At 39.9% G+C, this 20914-nt stretch overlaps 1 protein-coding gene across 2 annotated transcripts in view; it reads right to left on the bottom strand.

Moving 5' to 3' along the window:
- Positions 1-20914, bottom strand: part of olgc7 (membrane guanylyl cyclase) — a 43227-nt gene that overhangs the window by 19847 nt on the left and 2466 nt on the right. For both annotated transcript variants that reach the window (NM_001105097.2, XM_011480645.2), the window contains 4 exon segments: positions 9538-9691; positions 11419-11532; positions 11815-12005; positions 18494-19205. In NM_001105097.2, the coding sequence (NP_001098567.1) occupies positions 9538-9691; positions 11419-11532; positions 11815-12005; positions 18494-19187 (1153 nt within the window). In that variant the 5' untranslated portion in view covers positions 19188-19205.

Here is a 20914-nt window from a genome sequence, read left to right as displayed (position 1 = left end):
GCTTGTCAGAATCAAACAAAGAAAACATGAATATTTCAAGCACCAGTAGCTCCAACTGGTGCTTGGTTCGGGGATATTTTAGAATGTCCGTCATTATTGCTTCGCGGCAGTGTAGACGCTACTTGGCGTCTATCTTCTTCGCTGGTATGTGTGCTCAGCAAGGCAGTTTTGTGTTTGAGCGCCCCCAAGTTGTGTTTTACTGTAACTTCAGAAGCTCCAGACACGTGAGCAAAAGCGCCATTCTCGTTGGTCGAGTAGATTTCGACGCGACGCGTCGAAAAAAAAAAACGAACCCGAGGCGTTTTTTTTTTTTGACGCTTTAACGCCTGGCGTTTTTTCGCGTCGGTGTGCACACTCTCGTTGGTGCCCTTTGTTTAGTCACGAGGCGTTAAACGTCGGCGAAAATCGCCGGCGAAATTCGTCCCGGTGTGAACAGGCCTTTAGCTGGTATTTTTGTTGGAACTGAGAGACTTTATGAGCTAAATCGGAACAAGGAAGTGAAGACTGTAACCACTTCTGACTGGTCAGACTGATGACATGTGATTAAGCCTCCAAGAATGATTGGTGGAGACAGTTAAAGGGGCGGGACTTTTCCTAAAACAGTTAAAGCTGCAGCTAAATCGCGGTACTGTCATTCTTATCAAAATGTCTTTAATAGAATCAAATAAACACAAAGAAAAAAGTATTTTACGATCTTTTATATTCCTAACACTCAGTGTTTTATCAGGGCCTGTTTGGATGAACACAGACCTGAAATCCTGGAGATGGTAAATCTTTATAGATCAGTGAAAATGGGTAATTTCCCACGACACACCTGACCAAGTTCATCAGAAATTCTCCTTTGAGTTGTGGGATTGGACTTCTGGCATGGAGTAATTCATTTCCCATAATTCCTTTGTTTACACTTTCTCCTGCTAGCTTACAGCCCCTCAAAAGCCCAACTGAACATTAACGATGCAACAGAAATGGTGAGCAGTATCGGAGCCGTCCAGCCGTCCAGTTTAGATCCAGATTCCAACTCAGACGAGGAAAACAAAGACGTTCGTGGATCTATTTGTCTGCAAGTGGATGCATCGGAAAAGAGCCAAGCAGGGAGGTTGTGGTCCGCCGACTGTGGTAGCTATGCCAATTTTTACAGGATTCACAAAGATCTAAATAAAAAAATACTCAGAAAAGCAATTTGAACTTTAATTTCTATTTATATATGTCCTCCATCATGAGACAAATGCCAGAAAAACATTTTAAAACCACAAAAAACATGATTTCCATTGGAGTGAATCCTTAATGACAAAAAATGTTTGTATATACATACATATATATATATATATATATATATATATATATATATATATATATATATATATATATATATATATATATATATATATATATATATATATATATATATATATATATATATATGGAAACATTGTGAATACAGCTTAATATGTGTAGGATGTCTTTTTACGTACTGCTAATAACCACTTAGAGATCCTGGATCTATAAAAAAATAATAGGAGTCATATCTATTGAAACTTAAGCCTCACTCCAGTTGTCATATACAGTTAAAGGTTTAGCTATAAAATGCTGAAAAAGCAATCCACACTGAGTAAACACAACATTTTCTAACTTTGGTAGGTAATTTATACCTTCCATTATGGAGATTAAAAGAAAAGAAGATGTGATTGTATCTGTCATGGCATAATGTTTTAACATTTGAAATAAATCCACATCAGCTCCTCACAGGCCCGTAGGGCTGATGAGATCAACGCAGCTGTATTTTTAGGGCTTATTGTTCATCAGGTGTCGACTGCAGGTTCTGAATTTAAATCTGTCTCAGGCCCTGTGACGCACGTGAACGGTGATGGATGGCCACTGATGGTGTTTCAGTGAGGGTTGGTGGATAAAAGCAGCCCAATCTAATAAAGAGCAGGCAAAGCAGCCTGTTTATCTGGACCATCACTGTCCTGAAATATACACTGAGGCCGGGAGTGGGTTACAACGCTCCAAACCCTCTTTTTGTTTAATTGAGGTAAGTTTTTTTTTTTTTAGTTCTAGGACATATGATGTCTGGGTTGCAAACACAATAAATATATTTCTTTCTATACTACTCTTACTTTTCGTGTATTTTTTTTCTTTTTAGCTTTTTTCTGGTTTTCATTCTTATGGCAATTTATTTGAATGCATTTCTAAAAAATTTTAAGTAAAAAAACACTAACAAATGACTAAATCCAAATTAATTTCATAATTTTGCTCAAATTTATACTATTATTCAGAAGATATATGATTTTTAGGTATCACCCTTTATTGGGTTTGGTTAAAATACATTACACTACAATATAAGATAATATTTTGGGAGTCATTCTAACAACTTCAGTTAAAATTAGAATTTCTCTTCAAATGAGTTTATAGTAATTCTAATAAATCTAGTTTATTGGGGACACAGTCCAAACTTGACATAAAAAAAAAACATTGAACATTTTGTTCCTACAGATAAACGTTTATAACTAATTTGGAGTGGAGTAAGTGTCTGGTGGAAGTGTCTGCAGTCGTTTTGACCCTTGTCCTGTTCATACCTGTGTTAAGTCAGTAATCACCACAGCTTCTCTCCGTTTGTTTGGTTGTTTCTCAATACATTTTAAGCCATGCTTCTAGTTACTCATTGTCAGGACCTTGCTAAACCTTTTGTGTTTTTAGACTAACTAGGTTATCCAATACTCCACTTCATGTCACTTGTATGTTTACAGTTTTAGAAGGAAAGAAGGGTGTGAAGCCTTTAAACCAGCAGGAGAAGCTCTGCTGTGGTTCCAACATCTGGGTTGGAGGAGCCAACGGCACATCAGGTACTGCCTGTTCAAACGGATAGGGTCTAAACCCTGCTATGCTAATATGATGACCACATCACTACATTCCCCACATTCATTATTTTTCTAATATTTTCAGGGAACATTTCATTATGGGCCACCTGTGGGCTGTATTGAACGGTACTCGGTTCCAATGTTTTGCCCGTGTGGACACTAAATTTCCATGTGGATCCCATGGAAGCTGTGTTCAAATCAAATCAAACTTTATCTATAAAATAGCGCTTCTCATGCATTTTGCGCAGCTCGAAGCGCTTTAACATTAAAAACAGAAAACACACAATATTACAGTAAAAACCCAACCCACCCTTCACCCTTCCCAACTAGACGGCAGCCCCTTCATTTTTTTATTAGCCTCATCGCTTCATGGAAGTATTGATCGCACAGTATGTCTCATTTACACGGATGATGTCGAGAGATCGGGTTCTTTTATTTTGAAGAGCTCTATAAAAAGCATAGGCTCCATGTCATGGTTCATGAGTTCATTCAGAGACTCTCCCAGTACTGTGAGGTATTTTTCATGGGTCCTGCATTAATCCCATTCCCAACATCAAACTGTTGAGCACAAAAAATAAAAGTCCTGTTATTTTTAGTAACAATTTATAAATCACTTCAGTTTATTCTGGTAGAGGCTGACAAAGATCCTTGCCGATCAGCTTGAATCATCCTCCTGCTCAGTCAGGAACAAGAACCTTGATCTGAGGAAGAGCTGTTTATGTATTCTCCAGTTAGATTTTAGGACCGCTATGAGGAGTTGCCATTTATTTCCACAAACACACACACACACACACACACACACAGGTCCCCGCATCACAGCCAAGTAAACAGATTGATGTCCCTGCATTAGTAAAACACAATCAGAGTAATCAGATTAGCTGTCATCTCCAGCTGAGTCCTGCTAGCAGAGTGTCACTTCCTGTGGACATTCATCAACGCACACCTTCAACCTTCCATCCACCATCAGCATCATCTTCAGAACAAACATTTCCCATGTGTTCATTTTTTGCTTTATTTTCTTGCCTTTTTTCTTGTTGAGGCTTTGTTTTAAAATGTTTAGCTTTATGAACACCTGTTGGGTATTTTTACCTGCTTTTTCTTATTTGACCAAAAGAAACTTTGGTTCAGGTGATTGACTGTTTCTGACAAATGGACGGAGTGAGTGTGGCGTCACCCACAGAAAATGGTTTACGTCTGTCGCCATTTTTGTGCGATGCAAACACCGCCATGTTGGAGTCAGACGTCGTCAGTGAGCAGTGATTGGTCCGAGTCGACGCTTCTTTGGCTCCTGCTAACCAGAAAGTGAGCTTGTGGGAAGGCCACACCCCTACATCTTGAATACGAGCTGCACGAAATCTGTCAATCAAACGTTTTGGACATTGAGTGTGGGGGCCAGCAGGCCCCACCCACTTTAATTGAACCACCTGATTGGTCAGTTTATAACTTGAAATACAAAGGTAGGCAAGGGAAAAAAGCAAGGGTTAGCAAGAATCACTATGATAAAAAAAAATGTGGCATTATTCTAATGATGGAGTACATATATAAAGAAAATTCAGCTTAAAACTCAATTTCTGAATATTTCTCTATTTAAATCATTGTGAGCTGTTGCATTCTGATGCATTGACTTAGATCCGTGTACGTCTTTGTTTTCCTTGTCTGAGCTGGAATCTGGCTCAATTGGGTTCGGCTGGACGGCTCCAATACTGCTCGCCATTTTTGTTGCACCGGTAATGTTGGGTAGGAAGTGTGAGGGGCTGTAAGCTAGCGGGAAAGTGAAATCAAAGGGGGGTGATGGGTTTACTCCCCACCAACAGTCCTTAAGCAAATTTCTGATGAACTCCTGCTGCCCTGCAGAAACTATGTCCAAGAATAGTTTCTGCAGGGAACGCTTTGAAAATAGATAAAAAGATGTTCAGGGTGGAATTTTAAAAACGGCATCGGAGCAAAAATAGTTCTGAACACTAGAATGAGTGAGTAACAGCTGTTTATCTCTCTATGGAAGTCTATGGGATTTTGGCTTCTTGGAGCCAGTGGGTACGTCCTATTTGGAAGACAAGAACTCAGTCCAGTTCTCGTATACACTCAATATGCTTCCATCCACACAAACGCTGCTTTTTTTGTTTGTCAACTTTGTTTTCGCCTTTGTGTTGTATTTTCGTGTGTTTAATCACAACAGATTCTTCATTTGGCTTATTTTGCTCTGTGTCTTTTTTTAGACTCTTCCTCTTTTGGGCCGTACCATGTTGTCCTTGTGTTTGTCCCCCTGCTTTCCTGTAAATACTTTTCCTCTCCCACGTCGCCTCTAAAAACCTGGATTTCTAGTTTCGCCGCTGCTTTGAACTTGCAGATCTGGTCGGTCCTTTTCTGCCTCGTCCTTTAAGTCCTCAGAGAACGTTTGTCCTTTTCAAGGTTTCCAGTCATCTTTACTTTGCAAAACTTTTTGTTGTTCTTTTTTTAGTTATTCCTGTTTCTTTATGACCGTTTCACCAAAATTCCTGCTTTTTACCCCCCTCATCTATGATTTTCATTTGGGCCTCTTTCTTTGTCAAATGTTGAATTTGCTAACTTTTTTCCCCCTTTAATTCTTCTAAAGATGGTAAAAAACACAAGCAATGAAAGCATGTATATATCAATAACATCTCTATTTTGTTTTCTTTTTTTAGATCTTATTGTTAGTGGAAACTCTCCAACATGTCTTGTTTTCAGTGAATCATTGATGCTGCTGTATTTACTTAAAATGATAAAAAGGTTTTTCTTGTTGTTGTATTTGTATGAATTTTTCCCTCTTAAAAAAAAAAGGTTTTTTATTAGAGTTTGAATCAACATTTTCGACGGATGAACCGGGCCTGTAAACGGCGGTCTGAGTGGCCGTGATGATGGATCGCAGTCTGTCCCCGTTATTTGTTCAGCAGTTTCTCTTTCTTTGTTTGGTTTTGGTCTAAAAAAGAAAAGGAGTGATTTCAGTATAAACTCAACAGACGTGAGCTCTTTTGAGGGGGTTTGTTTGATAATGTCAAAACTTGGGAGTGACTCAGACTGGATCAGAGAAGCAATTGAGATCATTTTCTACTTTAAGAATACCACTGAGAACATTTTTCAGGGCAAAAAAAACCCCAGCTAAACACCAATTAATAATTATTCAAACGAAAGTATAATAGAACAGAAAAAATCTAGGAACTGAATAATAGAGCCCATGAGAATTTCCCATTATTTAGACTGAACCTTTTCTGAACTAGCACTGTAATTTTGTTGCATGTGGCAAAACCTAAACGTTTAGCAGCTCTAATGAAACAAGCAAATAGAGCAATAATAACAATTAATTTGAAAGATGGTGCTTTTTTTGTCATTGTCGAGTTAATATCTTTAGTATAAATATATAGGCATATATATACATTACTAGCTATGGTCTGAAAGGGAAAATTAGGACTTTTCTAGTACTGCAACGGTGAGTTTTGTAGGACATTCCTGGTGTTAGAAGATGTTGGACTATGATCATTTATGGACCTGAAGATGATGCTGCATTGCTAACCTGCAGGATTTAGTCAAAAATATTTCTAGGAAGGCTCAGGAAAACATTTAGAATCTCGATCCACTGAACCATCTGCAAAGTCTATAACAGTGGGGGCCATTTTTTAAAGTGGTAAAATGTTTAGACAAGTTTCAATTGAAATCCCTGCAGGTAATCTTCTGGTCTGTATGGACTTCCGGGGTGACAGAAGTCCATACAGTTAGGACAGCTTACTTATTTTGTCCAAGTATAAATGTTCAAAGATGTGCTTCCCTCCAGACGACGTCTTCATCAGATCAAGATCTGGTGTTTTTCAGCAGGAAGATGCAAAAAACCACAAAAGTGCAGCAATTAGGACAGAGTGGATTTTGTCCTAATCGAGCTGCTTTGGCTCGTCGCGAGTCCAGATCCTCTGAGGAACATTTGATGCATCAATAAAGTACAAGTACGTCAAAGAACAGCATGAACTTTTTTCCTTTTCTGGAAATTTAAATGAAGCAGACACTTAACCCCAGATTTCTCTCAAATGTAGGAGAACTGAGTCATTTTAGATCAAAGCCTTTGCCAAATGACTAACTATGAATTCACTGCTTTGAAAAGAAGAGGGAAAAGGGAGCAAGTATGCCCTAATTCCAACTACAGCAGACCTACAGCAGGCATCACATTTAAAACTACTGCATTGAATTTCAGTTTTTTAGTTTATTCTTTACATTTTTATTTTATCCATGTTCATCTTCAAATGAAATATCTTATTTTAAAAACCCACTCTTATGAAAACTGTGTTTTTGGTGTTTTTAACATGTTTTTATGGCAATTTCTCTGGATGGAAGATGTATATAAAGACAATTAAGCTTCTCCGCCCCTTTCTTATGCATCCACTTGCAGACAAATAGATTAATGTACACTTTGTTTTCCTGGATCAGAACTGTACGGCTGGTTGGCTCCAATATTGCTCGCCATATTTGTTGCACCGCTAATGTTAGGTTGGGATTGTGAGGGACTGTAAGTTAGTGGGAGAGAGTATAAACAAAAGGGATGATGGGAAATGAAAGGCAGGCTTACTGCACGCCAACAGTCCCGCCCAGAACTCACAGAGGTAAATTTCTGATGAGCTACTGCTGCTCTGCAGAAACTATGTCCCAGAATACAACACAGGTTACTTGATTTTGGCTAAAACATAATAATCATAACTAAAAGAACACTGGGAAGACTTTGAAAATAGATCAAAAGATAATTGGAATGGAACTTTAAAGATCTTTGTTTTTTACTCTATTTCTACTAAAAAATGTCTGAAATTTTCTGAAGTTAAGAATCCACCTTTGACTGTATCTTAGAACTGGACCGAGTGACAGAAAATGGCGTACTTCCAGCTCCAACCAAACAAAGTAAATTCCGTCTGTATTTTTTTGTGATGGAGCCAGTTGACATTAGTGCTCAATATTCAGTCCGAGTCTGTCTGAATCAATATTCCTATGGCAACCACTCTCTCCCTAACCCCCAAAAGACTGTATAGTGTGGGACTATTTAGTGCCCTGGATTTAAACACAATTACAACACATGTTTAAATTGGACCCATTTCTCTAAGTAAAAGCCTAATAAATATGAACATTTCATGAAGACAGACTTTGAATCCACTGGTTCTGATAATGAAAACTTGGATGATTTGTAAAAAAAAGTTTTTTTTAAATTACCTACATTTTTATTCAAACTCAATGCATTGTGGTCCATACTTGCTAGTCTAGTGAGCATTGATATACACTGTTTTGTTGCAGATTTTGGAATTGTAAAATGGAATTGTAAAATTAGACACCCTAAAAAAATGGCAAACGCCCATAATAGTGGACAAATTAGTGATTAGTAGAAACGAATTCCGTCAAATGTTTTCAAACGTTGGATGTGGGGGCCTCCAGGCACCACCTACTTTTATTGAGTCTTCAAATTGGTCAAGTTTATAACTTGAATAGCTTGAAAAAAGGACATGTTAAAAAATGTAGCAGAGGACGAATATTTATTCTGACGAATAGAATGACTGAATAAAAGCTTTTTGTTTTTTCCATAGAAGTCTATGGGATTTTGGCTTCTTGGAGCCAGCAGATACTTCCCGTTTGCAACGCCAGGGGGGAAGGGTCCCTCAGTCCAGTTCTCCTATACAGTCAGTGGATTCCACACACTGCCATTTTCTACTAACACCTTCCAACAAATATGAAGCCATAACCGTTTTGGTAGTGAAGCTACACTCCCAATAGCGGTTTAAGATGACGAATAATTAGGATTAATGAAAATATGGAATGCTTTTAGACAAGAAAACAGTTTTCTTAGCAGGTCAAAACAACAACAAAGCAAAATTAGGATCATAGAAATGCACACATCCTTTTTTTTTTCTTCCCGTCTGTGTGCAGTCGGTGGTCAAATTAGGCAGATTGTTTTTCTCTCTTTGTTTCTGCACTCATGAACATTTTCCTGAAGCTGTTAGTGACTCTGACAAATGATGGACAACTTCCTCTCTGTGGAAACAATAAAAGACGTTCGGCCTCACGATTTTCCTCCATGAGAACATGCTGGACGTTTCGGTTTGCGCTCTGTGACGGGTCGTCCAAAACAAACTGCTAAATACTCTTCTGCTTTTGCTACGTTCCATCCCTCACACACACACAAAAGCAAATTATGAGGGACCGAGGGCCAAGCAGAAAATATAGACATGGGTATATTAAATCTCTTGTGGTGTGGTTTTCCTCTCCTGGTCGTTGGTTTGAGTCTCAGACATCCTGTTCCCAGTGTGAGTGCCAGCTGGTGCACATTTACAGTGCAGCATTACGCTTAAACGCTAATTCCCTGCAGACATACATCATAGCCATGAGAATGCGAGCGTGTTTGTCAAACTCAGATTCCCGTTCTAACTTCCAGAGCTCCAACAGTCTCCGTAGGTCATCAGCAGTTTGGTCCACGGGGTGACTGATGGTCTGCAGGAGGAACCTGGTTTCTGTCAGGAAACATTGACCTAACATCACGTTTGCGAAGCCTTTCCGACTCCCCTAACAGCAAATGGATTTACGGGGGCAGGCTCGCGTCTACTGCTAAATCTCAGCTGCAATTTTCCGGTAAAACCTAGAGCTCGTACTATTATTACTCATACTTAAGCACCAAAAACAGCACAAAAAGGTAAACCTTCACCTTGGAAGGTCCGGTTCCACATCCTCTGGGTGACCATGTCCCCTTTGGGTCTCTGCACCGGCCGCAGCCCTGGTTTCCGTTTGCTCAGAGTCTCGTTCAGAGCCCGCGAGTACAGCATCACTCCGTCGTAGAAGCCTCCTGCTATGAGGTTGTACTGATGAAGACACAGACACAGGTTTATGAGGTCATTCTGACAGTTTCAAGTCGCTTCAAAATCTTCCAGAACAGAGACTTTTGTTCTGATGGCAAAAAGGACTCGGCTTGTTTCACAAAGTACTGGATTTGAAGATCTCATATCATTCAGTAAATCAGTCTATCTGATTTTTAAGTTGCGTTTGATTAGATTTGATTTATTTCAAGCGTTAATGCAATAAAAAAAATAAAAACCACAAATACATCATATCCCTTTTAGATACAAAGTCATACATTAAGTAGAAAATAAAGAAACAAATTAAAAAATACGTGATGCCATCTTCTTGACGGTATAATGACTCATAATTAAAGACCTTTTTGCAATAATAAATACAGTTTAGATTTGCACCTCAGGGGTGTCCAGACTCGATTGGAGGTCCTGTGGCACTATTCACTAGCGGCAGCTCATTTTAGATTAATTTTGAGACGCGTGATCTGTGTCATGTCAACCAATCAGGAAGTCAGTTTTGGCTCGTGACGTGTTGATATGATCAGGGGGTGGAGTCCAAAACCAACATGGAGGACAATCTGTTGTTCTCCTCCAGAACTTTATGATATTTTTTTTGTTATCAGATAAAAAGGTCCTCTGAAGCCTCGTTTACACTGAGCGGTCCAGTATTTTGAGCGTTCCCATAATAAAATGGACCCATTAAGCCGGACCGAACCGCACTATTTTTGGGCTCCCGTTGGTTTGTAGGTCCATAGGAATAGAACGGATTGGTTAGGGCGCCGCTTCTCTTGACACCTGTTGATTGGCTGGTCGTTACAACAAAAGAAAGGCGGCGGTATTCCTTTACGACGCCCGCAGTCTTCTCTCAAACAACATTAACTACTTTGTATTTACAAAGAACCAAAAGCCAAAAAATGACTTGCTGGAGACCGCCATTGTTGTTGTTGTTAGCTTCACCCGCATGCATCACAACGGTCCGCGACGGTGGAAACACCTGAATTGCCTGGACTATTGTAAACCAGACCGGACCATTCAGTGGAAGCAAGGCCTAATTTTATTCTTGTTTTTACTTTTTCCTTCCTCTGACTAATGCTGGACAGCAAGTAATCAAACTAGATCATAGAGAGATGGAAGTACCGCTGAAAGCGTTCGTCATTCGGACGCAGCTCCTGCAGTAGATGGTAAATATCATCAATGATCTCATGAACCCACTCATGATTATCATTGCTTTTGTAGAGCTTTTCACAATAAAAGAACCTGATCTCTCAACATCATCTGTGTCTTCCATATAGAGATCAGGCTAAAAAGTTTTAAAGGCAGCTCCTCCCATATACGCCAAGTTTATGAACAAACGTTTGGATAAATTGATGAGCAACAAATTTGCAATGCGGCAAAACAGACGCATTGAATTTGCTACCCAAGTCACGTCTGGCGTGAACGAAGCATTAAGTGAGAACTTTTGTAGATTGATTTGACATTTAAAGCAGAAAATAAGAAGAAACGTTGCTCCTTCAATCAACCTAAAAGCAGCCCTGTCAGTGATTTTCCCTGTATATTTATACTTTCTCTGTACTGTTACAAAATATCTGCATGCTAAACACAGAGGACTTAACAGGAATTCACCCTATAAGGACCCTAAGAATGACATTTACTTGAGTCTTTGTTCTAACCACTTTGGATAAAAGGAACAAATGTCTCTGTCCTCTGAAGGCATGATCCGAGCTGAAGGGCGTTTATACCAGAGAGTCTTTGATGGTGAAGTTGAACATTTTCTCCGCGTCTTTCTTCAGAGTCTCCACAAACTGGTGATATTCTGCATTTTGAGGTTCCATGTAGGTCAGCACCTTCACACTCTACAGAAAACAGATGAAAAAGTGATGTTGTAATGTTTAACTCACATTCAAAGGCTTAATTGGTAACTCAGAAAATGAAACCCTTTCAAGACCCATTCCGATGAAAACTTTCTCATGATGGAGGACTTATGTTTAAAAAAATTAAGCTCCAAATTGCATTTCTGAGTATTTCTCAATTACTGAGTATTTCTGGAACTACATTACATGCACAAACGATTGAGGAGTTATGGTAGTCGAAAGATTGTAAACGCTAAAAGAGTTAAAAATGCTGGGGTGTCTCACCCTGAAGGCGAGGCGGGCTGCGTGGTCGTCCTGGTCTCCTCTGAACCACGGCATGCCGGGCTTCTCGCCACCCAAACCCTCAGCAAAAAGATCAATGAAGAAGAAGACATAGTTTTCCAAATCCACGCCCTCCTTCCAGAACTGGACCATCAGACTCCTCATGTTGTCCCAGGAGCAGCACAGGTACACAACTGTGAAAAGAAGTCGCTTCATTTTGTAAAGGAAAGCTGAGGAAAGCAAATGTTTTCTGTTAAAAAACAAAATTAGACAAAAAGATCTTTACTTCGCCCCACATTTGTACAAACTTGCTTTTATATTTGCTGTTACATGCGTGTTTTAAGCATTGATGGTTCCTGCGGCGTTCCGCCTTTCCACATAAGCACGGTACCTGCGCTTCAGGGCCTAATGTGACTCCCTCAGACTGCAGACCAGGTCAGGAGCTGACAAACTGGCCTCAGCATGCAGCTGGTCAGTCTCCATGGAGATAATCACAGTTCCAACTATAATGAGCCTGGCGCTCTGACATTCCTGTTAGGGATCGTTTCAGATGAAGACTGTTGAAGGTGTGAAACCCAATAAACATAAACTGAAACGTCTTTAGGGTTGAATTTCTCCTAAAACATGAGCGATTTCTCACATTTCAGCCTCTAAACACATCTCACCGAAGCTCTCTCATGCTGAATCGGATTTTACCCAACATAAATGTGGTTTAAGTTGGAAAATATTTATTCTGATAAACACTTTAAATCCTATGGAATCAAAAATAAAATGAGAAAAGTGTCTCTTACAAATGAACTCCACCCACTCAGTCTCCACACAGTCCCCAAGGTGGATTTATCCATGTCAACATGAGAGTTTCGCGTGGAAAGCTGCAGACCACATGTCTCTGCAGTTTTTAGCAAAACAACAAAAACAAAAATGACACACATCTGATCGCCGGCGTTTCCAGAGGACATCGATTTACGTCCACTTTTAGAAGATTCGCTCCCAACCAAACCTTTAAGTCACTCCCGCTTCTGCCTGAATTTCAGATGATTTACACACTTCCTCATGGTGTGTAAACAGATTTGCATCCCCACTTTCTGAATTATACCTGTTACGTGCACAGACCCACATACACATAAAGGTAATTACGGTGACGACATCCAGCTTTGCCGGGGGTGACGGCTGGTGTCAGCTGGAGGACAACGGGGGTAGTTTAGTGCGTCATTTAGGGATCGACCGTCTCTGCTTTAAAACACCAGAACAAGCTCTCCAAACGGACGTTTTTACACGAGAAGCACAAAGCTGGAAAATGGGTTTTTGTCCGTTTTCTTCATCAAGAACAAATGACAAAAAAAACTGTATTTTTCTGCCTGTGAAACTGCATGGAACCATTCATCTCATCCTGCAGGATCGAATATCTGCAGACGATCCAAAATGCTGCAGCACATCTCATTTTTTATCGGCCCAAAAAAGGAGGCACCAGAGTTCAGATCTCTGGCTTCCTGTGGCCTCTTGCATCAGATTTAAGGACACTACTGGGTGGTCAACTTCACCACATCTTCTGACACACACCCTGTGCTTTGCTAATTAACAGTCGGGTGGTCCCTGAAAAAAAGCAAAGGATCACAATCGGAACTTTTCAGTTCAGCGATCCCACGACCCAAGACTGCAAGCACAGCACCCGACTCTGTTGATTCAAAACACTAAACCCCACCTCCTGCATATAAAAAAATCCTTCCTATCCTCGTCAGCTAAGACAAACCCAGAATGACCAAGAATTAGCCATTCAATGTAAATCTTTGTATTCCTCATCAAAATGTTTAGAATTACCTATACTCCGGTCTGGGGGAATACTCCATTCTGATTGGCTGCAGGGTGTTAATAAAAATGTGTTAAACATAAGTAATAATGCACACCTAAAAAATAACAAGGACAGTAGAAAAGATGAGTGATTTTATAGTTTCCTTTAATCTGTTTGGTTAATTTGATAATTTTGAAGACTGTGATGCAGCAGAAAAGAAAGAAAGAAGAAGGAAATGAGACACAAGGAGGAATTGAACCGTTTAGACTTTAGACTTTGTTCCTGTAAAATAAACTTTTTCTTCATCATCTTGACAAAAACATGTAGTGAGAGGTGAACCTTCTCTCTAAACTGATGCTTTATTTAACCAGTCATGACGATCAGCATATATATATACTGCAGTGGATTATAACTATGACAACGCATTGCACCACAAATCAAATAGTCTGCTTTTTGTGAAAAGGCGATTCAAACCCAAAAATTTACATTTCTTTAGTGACTGAACACAGTATAACAAGGTGTGCGTCAATAGAAATGAACGGACTTTGTGGATTTGGGACGGACAATTCAATCCATTATTCCGACATCGTCCGTTAATTTCTGATCATGCATACCTCTGCGGCATTATCCCTGACCTATAACATGGTCTTGGTGAATCCTCAAATCTGATTGGCTCCAGAGTTTCCATTAAGTACGGGATAATGGCTGGCAAACTGTGCATTATCAGAAGTTAACGCACGCCGTGAAAGCCTGAACCATCCAGCGCAAAGCATAGTTTGCACTTAAAACAATTTAAACGTAAAAAATAACAAGATTAATATTGATTTAATATTTTTCCTATTGTAAGGGACCACGGTGTGAGCTGGATGAGAGGCAAAGGTTCACGCCTCGACGTCGTACATCAATTTGTTAAAATTAACGAACACCTTGTTAGACATTCTCCCGTACGTGTGAGCTTAGGTCAAGGTTAAAGAGATCTTTAGCTCTACAACAATCCAAGTCTTTACGCTGTCATAAAGCAATTTTGGTCAAAAGCAACCAGGAAGATTATGTTTAAAATAAATCATCTCAGGGTCATATTATTTTAAAGAGTAAACCACAATAAGATGACAGTGTGTTTTATGAGTTTAGCATCACATTTATGGTAGATTATTCTTGTTTTCACATTGATTTGATTTGATTTGATTTGAAATACTTTATTTCAAGCAATTAAAGCAAGAATGATGCACAAAACAATACGATCAGCACTTATACATCCATACTATGACGTATCGATCAACCTTACTGGATGCGTCTGTGCTACCATCAAAAGTTGTTCTCTAGGGTTGTCATTAATGATTATTTCAGTAGTTTGAATAGTCTGCAATTATTTTTTAGATTAGTCGTCATGTGTGGTACTCCTAATGCTCGGTGTAAGGCACATTCACAGAAATCGAAATTTTACATGTATAGTTCATGAATTTTATTTCACCCTATACAAGATAAAAAGTGTAAGGTCCCATGTCAGCTATATGCTAGCACAGAAAACTCCATAATTGGCTCGTAAGCTATTTGGTTCCTGATGCCTGCACTAAATCATTGTCTAAACGTCCCATAGAAATAGTAAGCAAAAAAACATTTTATGAACAGTAAAACATTCTACAACAATTGTTCCTGAATTAGTTTACAAAAGTGACCTAGGTGGTAGCCAGGGTGCAGTAACCCAATCATGTCTTTAAATCCATCTTCTTCAAGCATTGACAGAGCTGTATTTCCTTTCAAAAACACGTTCTTGCACATTTAGTATTTACACGACATCTTCTTTTGGCACAGTTACCGGTATGTTTTTATTTATGTTATGTGCGAATTTTCAGTTTCCTGTATATATCCTACTCCCATCTTTATTATATTTTATTTTTATTTGACTTAACCTTGGCATTCAGAGCAGACAGCAAAGTAAGAATTTCAATGTGCAGGGAAACCCGTTTCTTACTGGGAACATGACAATTAACCCTTTGAATCTTGAATCTGTGTAAGTGTTGCAGCCATCTCTGCAGTGCACTGCAGTCTACAGTCAATGGCGCGGACCAGAATGTCGGGCTTCCGCGTCCAAAACACCTGTTATCGCACGACACTATGGTAGTTTTGAGTCAGGTGTACTCTACGTACATATGGGGCGTTCATTGATCGCGTGCTGACAGTTCAACCGCTTGAACATATTCATGCTGAATCCCAGAAATCCAGAACTGTGACCAATCGGGGACTTGGATTTGGTAGTGACGTGTGGGCGTCCACTTCAAAACACAAAAGTACCAACTGTTGTAAACATGATCACGAAGGAGACATTAATAATTGCGGTTTGGGGTCGGATTGGTATGACTCCAAGACGGACATTTATAGGAACAGAGCTGTGAAAACAAAACGTCTGGGGCAAGTTTTGCTCCGTTTTGATTTTGCGCACCAGGCCTCTTCCTATTGTAGATGGCGAGTAAATACACAAAAGAAGAAGAATCTTCTTCCTGTTGCTACCTGCGTCTCTGGCACTTTTCCGATTTGAACACAAGCGGCTGGATGCGCGTTCATACAACCGAAAAAAGACAAAAAATAAAAACAATGCGGCGACAATACAAAATTAGCGTTGACGATTTTTGATATAAAGTATAAAACTCTTATAAGTAAATTACTATTGATACATAACAGCTGCGTTTTAGATGTACAAACTAAAGTTAGTAGAGGAGAGGAAGAAAAAGAAGAAAGGAGGAGGTGTGTGAGATGCTTTGAGAACTCCATCAATGCAATGGGATCCAATGCCATATGTGGGAATAGGCAGAAGCGAAAGCAACAAGTGGCATGACACGCAGCCACCCAACAACTGATGACGACTATTAAAGCCCTCTTTGGGACATTTTGCGTTAATTAAGTTTAGATCTGGTACAGACCAATTCCACTGACTGCATTTATCAAGTTTTCTGGTACAATAATCAATTGAGTTATTCTTTTCCACAAAGCCTGTCTACATTTTTTATTTATAGATTTATTCTCAGCTGTACTTATCTGTATTACAAAGATTTACATTGAGATAATTTGCTATCCTGACTAGATCCACATGTTCTTTGTGATGCTTGTTAGTGTGTGTTGATAAAAACCTGGTCTCGTATCACAGCTGTCAAATCACTCCTGACAACACAGGAACTAGCACATCTGTTTCTATATCTGAACGCACCAACAAAAAACCCCCAGCATTTTTGGGGTTAGGAAATCAGTTATCTTCATATTTTCCAATATGGATCCATCTCATCTACCAAGAACATCAGAATGCAGGATTCAGTGTCATCTGTCTCAGATAATGTCACATATTCAAGGCCCTGGGGTTTTCTTGGTGACGCCAGGATGAGCTTCATGAGATCACAAACATCGCTGAGTTGTCATGGTGATGCCACACACACAAAAAACTCTGAGGAAGTCTGTAAAATGATGACTGATAAAAACGCTTTGCAACCATCAGAAAAGTCCTGGCAAAGGTTTCTTTCATAGTTGCCATGGAGATGAAGATCTGCATCTGACATTCTACCAAATGAACATTTTCACAGTAAAAGCTTTAAACCCGTTCAGTTTCAACCAAAACAAAAACATCTGGCTTGTTTATAAGGTGCAGATTTATGCTTGGTTCTCAAAATTTACAAAAACTGATGATGGAGAATCAGTCTTGTGCGAAAAACACAATTGTGGTGAAAAAACTGGCATGGAATTTGAAAGAACTTGGACCTCATAAATTATTCCAGAAATATTACTTTGATGTCAGATGCATAACTCTGTAAAGAAGTCAGCTTACTAACGAAGTCAAATTGCTGCTTTAATGGAGTTTGACGGTTTTTCGTATCAAATTTCCAGCTTTTATTTTGAAATATTTAGCATAACCACAAGTGAGAACAGGTCATAAATATTCCTTTAACATGTACCTTAAATCCACATAATTTATGCAACATGTTTTATATTAAATAAACATAAAAGCTAAAAAAAAAAAAAAAACAAGCATAAAACATATATATTCTTTTTCCGTGTTGAATTACTGATCATTTTCAGGTGTGTGCGAGAAAACGGCACACTGGTCGGGTCTCCGCTGCCATGTAATGCTTAATGCTTAACTGCATCTGATTTCAATTCGAGCGATCGCCCAGAGGTCCGGCCAAAATGCCCTCACAATTTAGGAATGTCCTTTTAATGCAGGAATGTCGTCACTTCTGAGGCCCTAAACCAAAGTGTGTCCTCATAAAGATGGACGTAAACGAGCCCGTAAACCCAGACGCTCGCACCCCCCTGAGGTGAGTCATTAACCAGCGCGGGGTGAATCAAATAATAATTAACCATCATTTAACGAAGACACGGACATCAAAAGAGGGAGCCAGCCGGAAAAAGGGAGGAAAGGAGAGGGGGACTTGATTAAATAAAGTTTTAAAAAATCACATTAGCAAAATAATAAGGATTTTAGGAATTTAGACTTATAACTTTGTGGAAATCTGATGATTAAATAATCGCGGACAGTTTTACCTGTTTTCTTCAAGATGTTTGTTGTTATTTTTAAATAATTCTTTAACAATTCTTTTAGCATTTTTTGTGCTTTTATTGGCAAATTTATATTTTCCATCCATCCATCCATCCATCCATCCATCCAAGCAGATCCAGATTCAAACTTCTGATTTTAAAACAAAGAAACTTAAAGATTTTGACTTTCAAATTATGACCAAAAGAGTTAAATGAGGTAAAACATCATCTTTGATGATGATGATGATGAACAGCAGAGCCATCAGTTACAGATTTGAAGCAGGAAAAGAAACAGACTTCATAACTAAAAACACAGAAATCTCTACAGTGAGTAGAAGAAGCCAGATTTAAAAAAAAACGACAGAAGCTGACCTCGGCCGTTCTTTTGGATGATTTGGACCAATTCTTTGTGGTTGATGTTGCTCTCTACGAAGTAGTCGAAGACGGTGATGTTGTGTTTTCCCATCAGGCTGTACAACCCCTCGATGGCGAAGTAGCACGTCCGCTCGTCATTGTCGTCCTTGTTGTCGCTGAAGATGAGCATGGTGTGATGGTGCCATCCAAACGTCTCCTGGATCTTCAGGCTGAACTCGCCCAGCTTCTTGTGCGTGGGCCCCGTGTTGGTGACCGCCGCAAACTTGCTGAAGCCGTCTGCACGGGCCCCGGCTGTCACCATGGGAACATCCCAGTGGGTGGTAAAGCGGGCGACCGGCGACGAGGAGTAGTCGCACCCGGGCCCGATGAAGGCCCATGGGTCGTGGGACAGTTTCAGGTCGACGGCGACCAGCGGCGCCGCAGAGTCTGAGCAGAACCCTTCCCGGTTCTCGGAGCTGCCGTGAACCAGCTGGAGCTTCAGGCCCGGAAGCAGGTGAGGGTCAGAGTTCACACTGTCCACGGCTCGGTACAGCGCCGGCGCCACTCGAGGCCAAGCCCACGGGTAGTCTGTGTTGGTAAGAGGCAAGATGGCAGCTAAGGTGACCTCCTGGAGATCATCTGTGGTGTTTTCACTGGAGAGAGAAGCCTCGCCTAATTGGAGCAGGAGCAACGTGAAGAACCAGGAAGCCATGATGATAAGCCAGAAGTGCTGCAGAGAACAACACAAGTCTAAAGTTAAGGGGATTTTTTAACCTGTGCATGATAAAGACTGATGCATGGAGAAATCCCCCAAAGCTTTAAATAGAAACATCCCGATGCGTCTTTTATATACTACGCCTGGGAATGAAATAAAGTCTGAGACAAGCGGCAGAGAAACACAGCATAAATCAGCTCCATCTGCTCATAAATCTGTCTGTGATGTTGATGAACAACCTTGGATGAGGTTACACAATCAGTCAGACAAGGGGAAGGTATAAAAAAAACACATCTCACGTAAAAGTTTAATAGGCTTTTCTTTAAATAAAACGTTTTCACTCCAATATAAAACTGTCCTGCGACTAAAATAGCTCCATATAAAGTGAACACTTGTATAGTTTTTATGTCCAGTAAATTAAACTATCTGGCATGAGGGTCAACCGAGTTCATCTAGAACAACCTGGTTAACATGTCCCGTCTTCTAGAAATAAATACTCAAAGAAAACCTCATTTTTTCAATAAAACTCAAGCTTGTGTATCCACGTTTAATATAATCAACATTACAGAAACAAGTGATGGGTACTGCTAAAGATGATCGGAACTCTGTGGGATCCATAAACTGTTACCCATTAGCTCCATGTGTTTGTGAAGGTCCACAGATATGGAACTAAAGTCCACTACTGAGCTGTTAGTGGTAATTGCTGGTTAAACACAGGTTTGACCATGTTTACTCCTTTGAGTAATGACTAAACACTTTCCAGTGAACTGAGAAGTGGGGAATAATGAAGATCTCATGAATTGGTCAACCAGTCCATCAGATTTGAGTCCCTTCCATAAATAAAGAACAAAAGAGAACGATGGGAAATCAAACGTAAACGTTCTGAACAGTCCGTCACGTTTAGGACTCATGAAGAATTATTTCACAGACTCTATGGACACGTGCTAAGAGACTGGAAACAGTGTTGTGCTGAACCAAAGAATCGGGCTTTTTAAAGGGCGTTTATCAAGCAAAATCAATATGTGAATGGTATTTTGATCCATTCACACATTTCTGAGTGTTCCTTTAAAGACATGCTCTGTGAGCACCAGTCCCTCCCAATCCACGAAAAACTAGCATGGAAAAAACTTTGTGACATCACAAAGTGGAGACCAGCCCCTTCCAGGAAGAGTCTGCACTACCAGCACCGCCCCCAGGCTAACACACACGCCCACTTTCACCACAGAGCTTGGAATGCTTTCCTTTCGTTTGCACGATATGAACATCCATCTTTGCAAAAGTTCAGATGTTGTTTGTTTTCGTAAGCGAAACGCAAAACACAAGGTGAGAAAGGCGGGGCCTCAGAGATCGAGTCGTCTTACTTCCTGGTAGGAAAATGAGCTGCAAAAATAACTCTTTCTTCAGTGTGCCAAAGGTAATATATTTTCGTATGCAGCATATGGATATAGTTTACCCTGAAAGGCTTAAGAAAAGCATGATGTTAGCCCTTTGACACAAATATATTTTCTGATCAATTTTGGTGGATCCTGAACAGGTAGAAAGGGATATAAGCCAGCTATAGGTTAGAATTTAAGTAGTTCAATTCACATTTGTAGGCACTAAAGTCTTTTTAGTTCAATGCAAGACATGTCCTGTTTATGCCTTAGTCACTACTGCCCTGACGGGTGGATACAGGCCATCTGTGGACAAATAGATGGGCAAACTTGTACAGAGCAGGCAGGTGG

This window comes from Oryzias latipes, chromosome 11, assembly GCF_002234675.1.
Source record: "Oryzias latipes chromosome 11, ASM223467v1".
Lineage (NCBI taxonomy): Eukaryota > Metazoa > Chordata > Actinopteri > Beloniformes > Adrianichthyidae > Oryzias > Oryzias latipes.
Note: the sequence above shows the minus strand (reverse complement) of the source record. Positions and strands in the feature narration are given on the sequence as shown.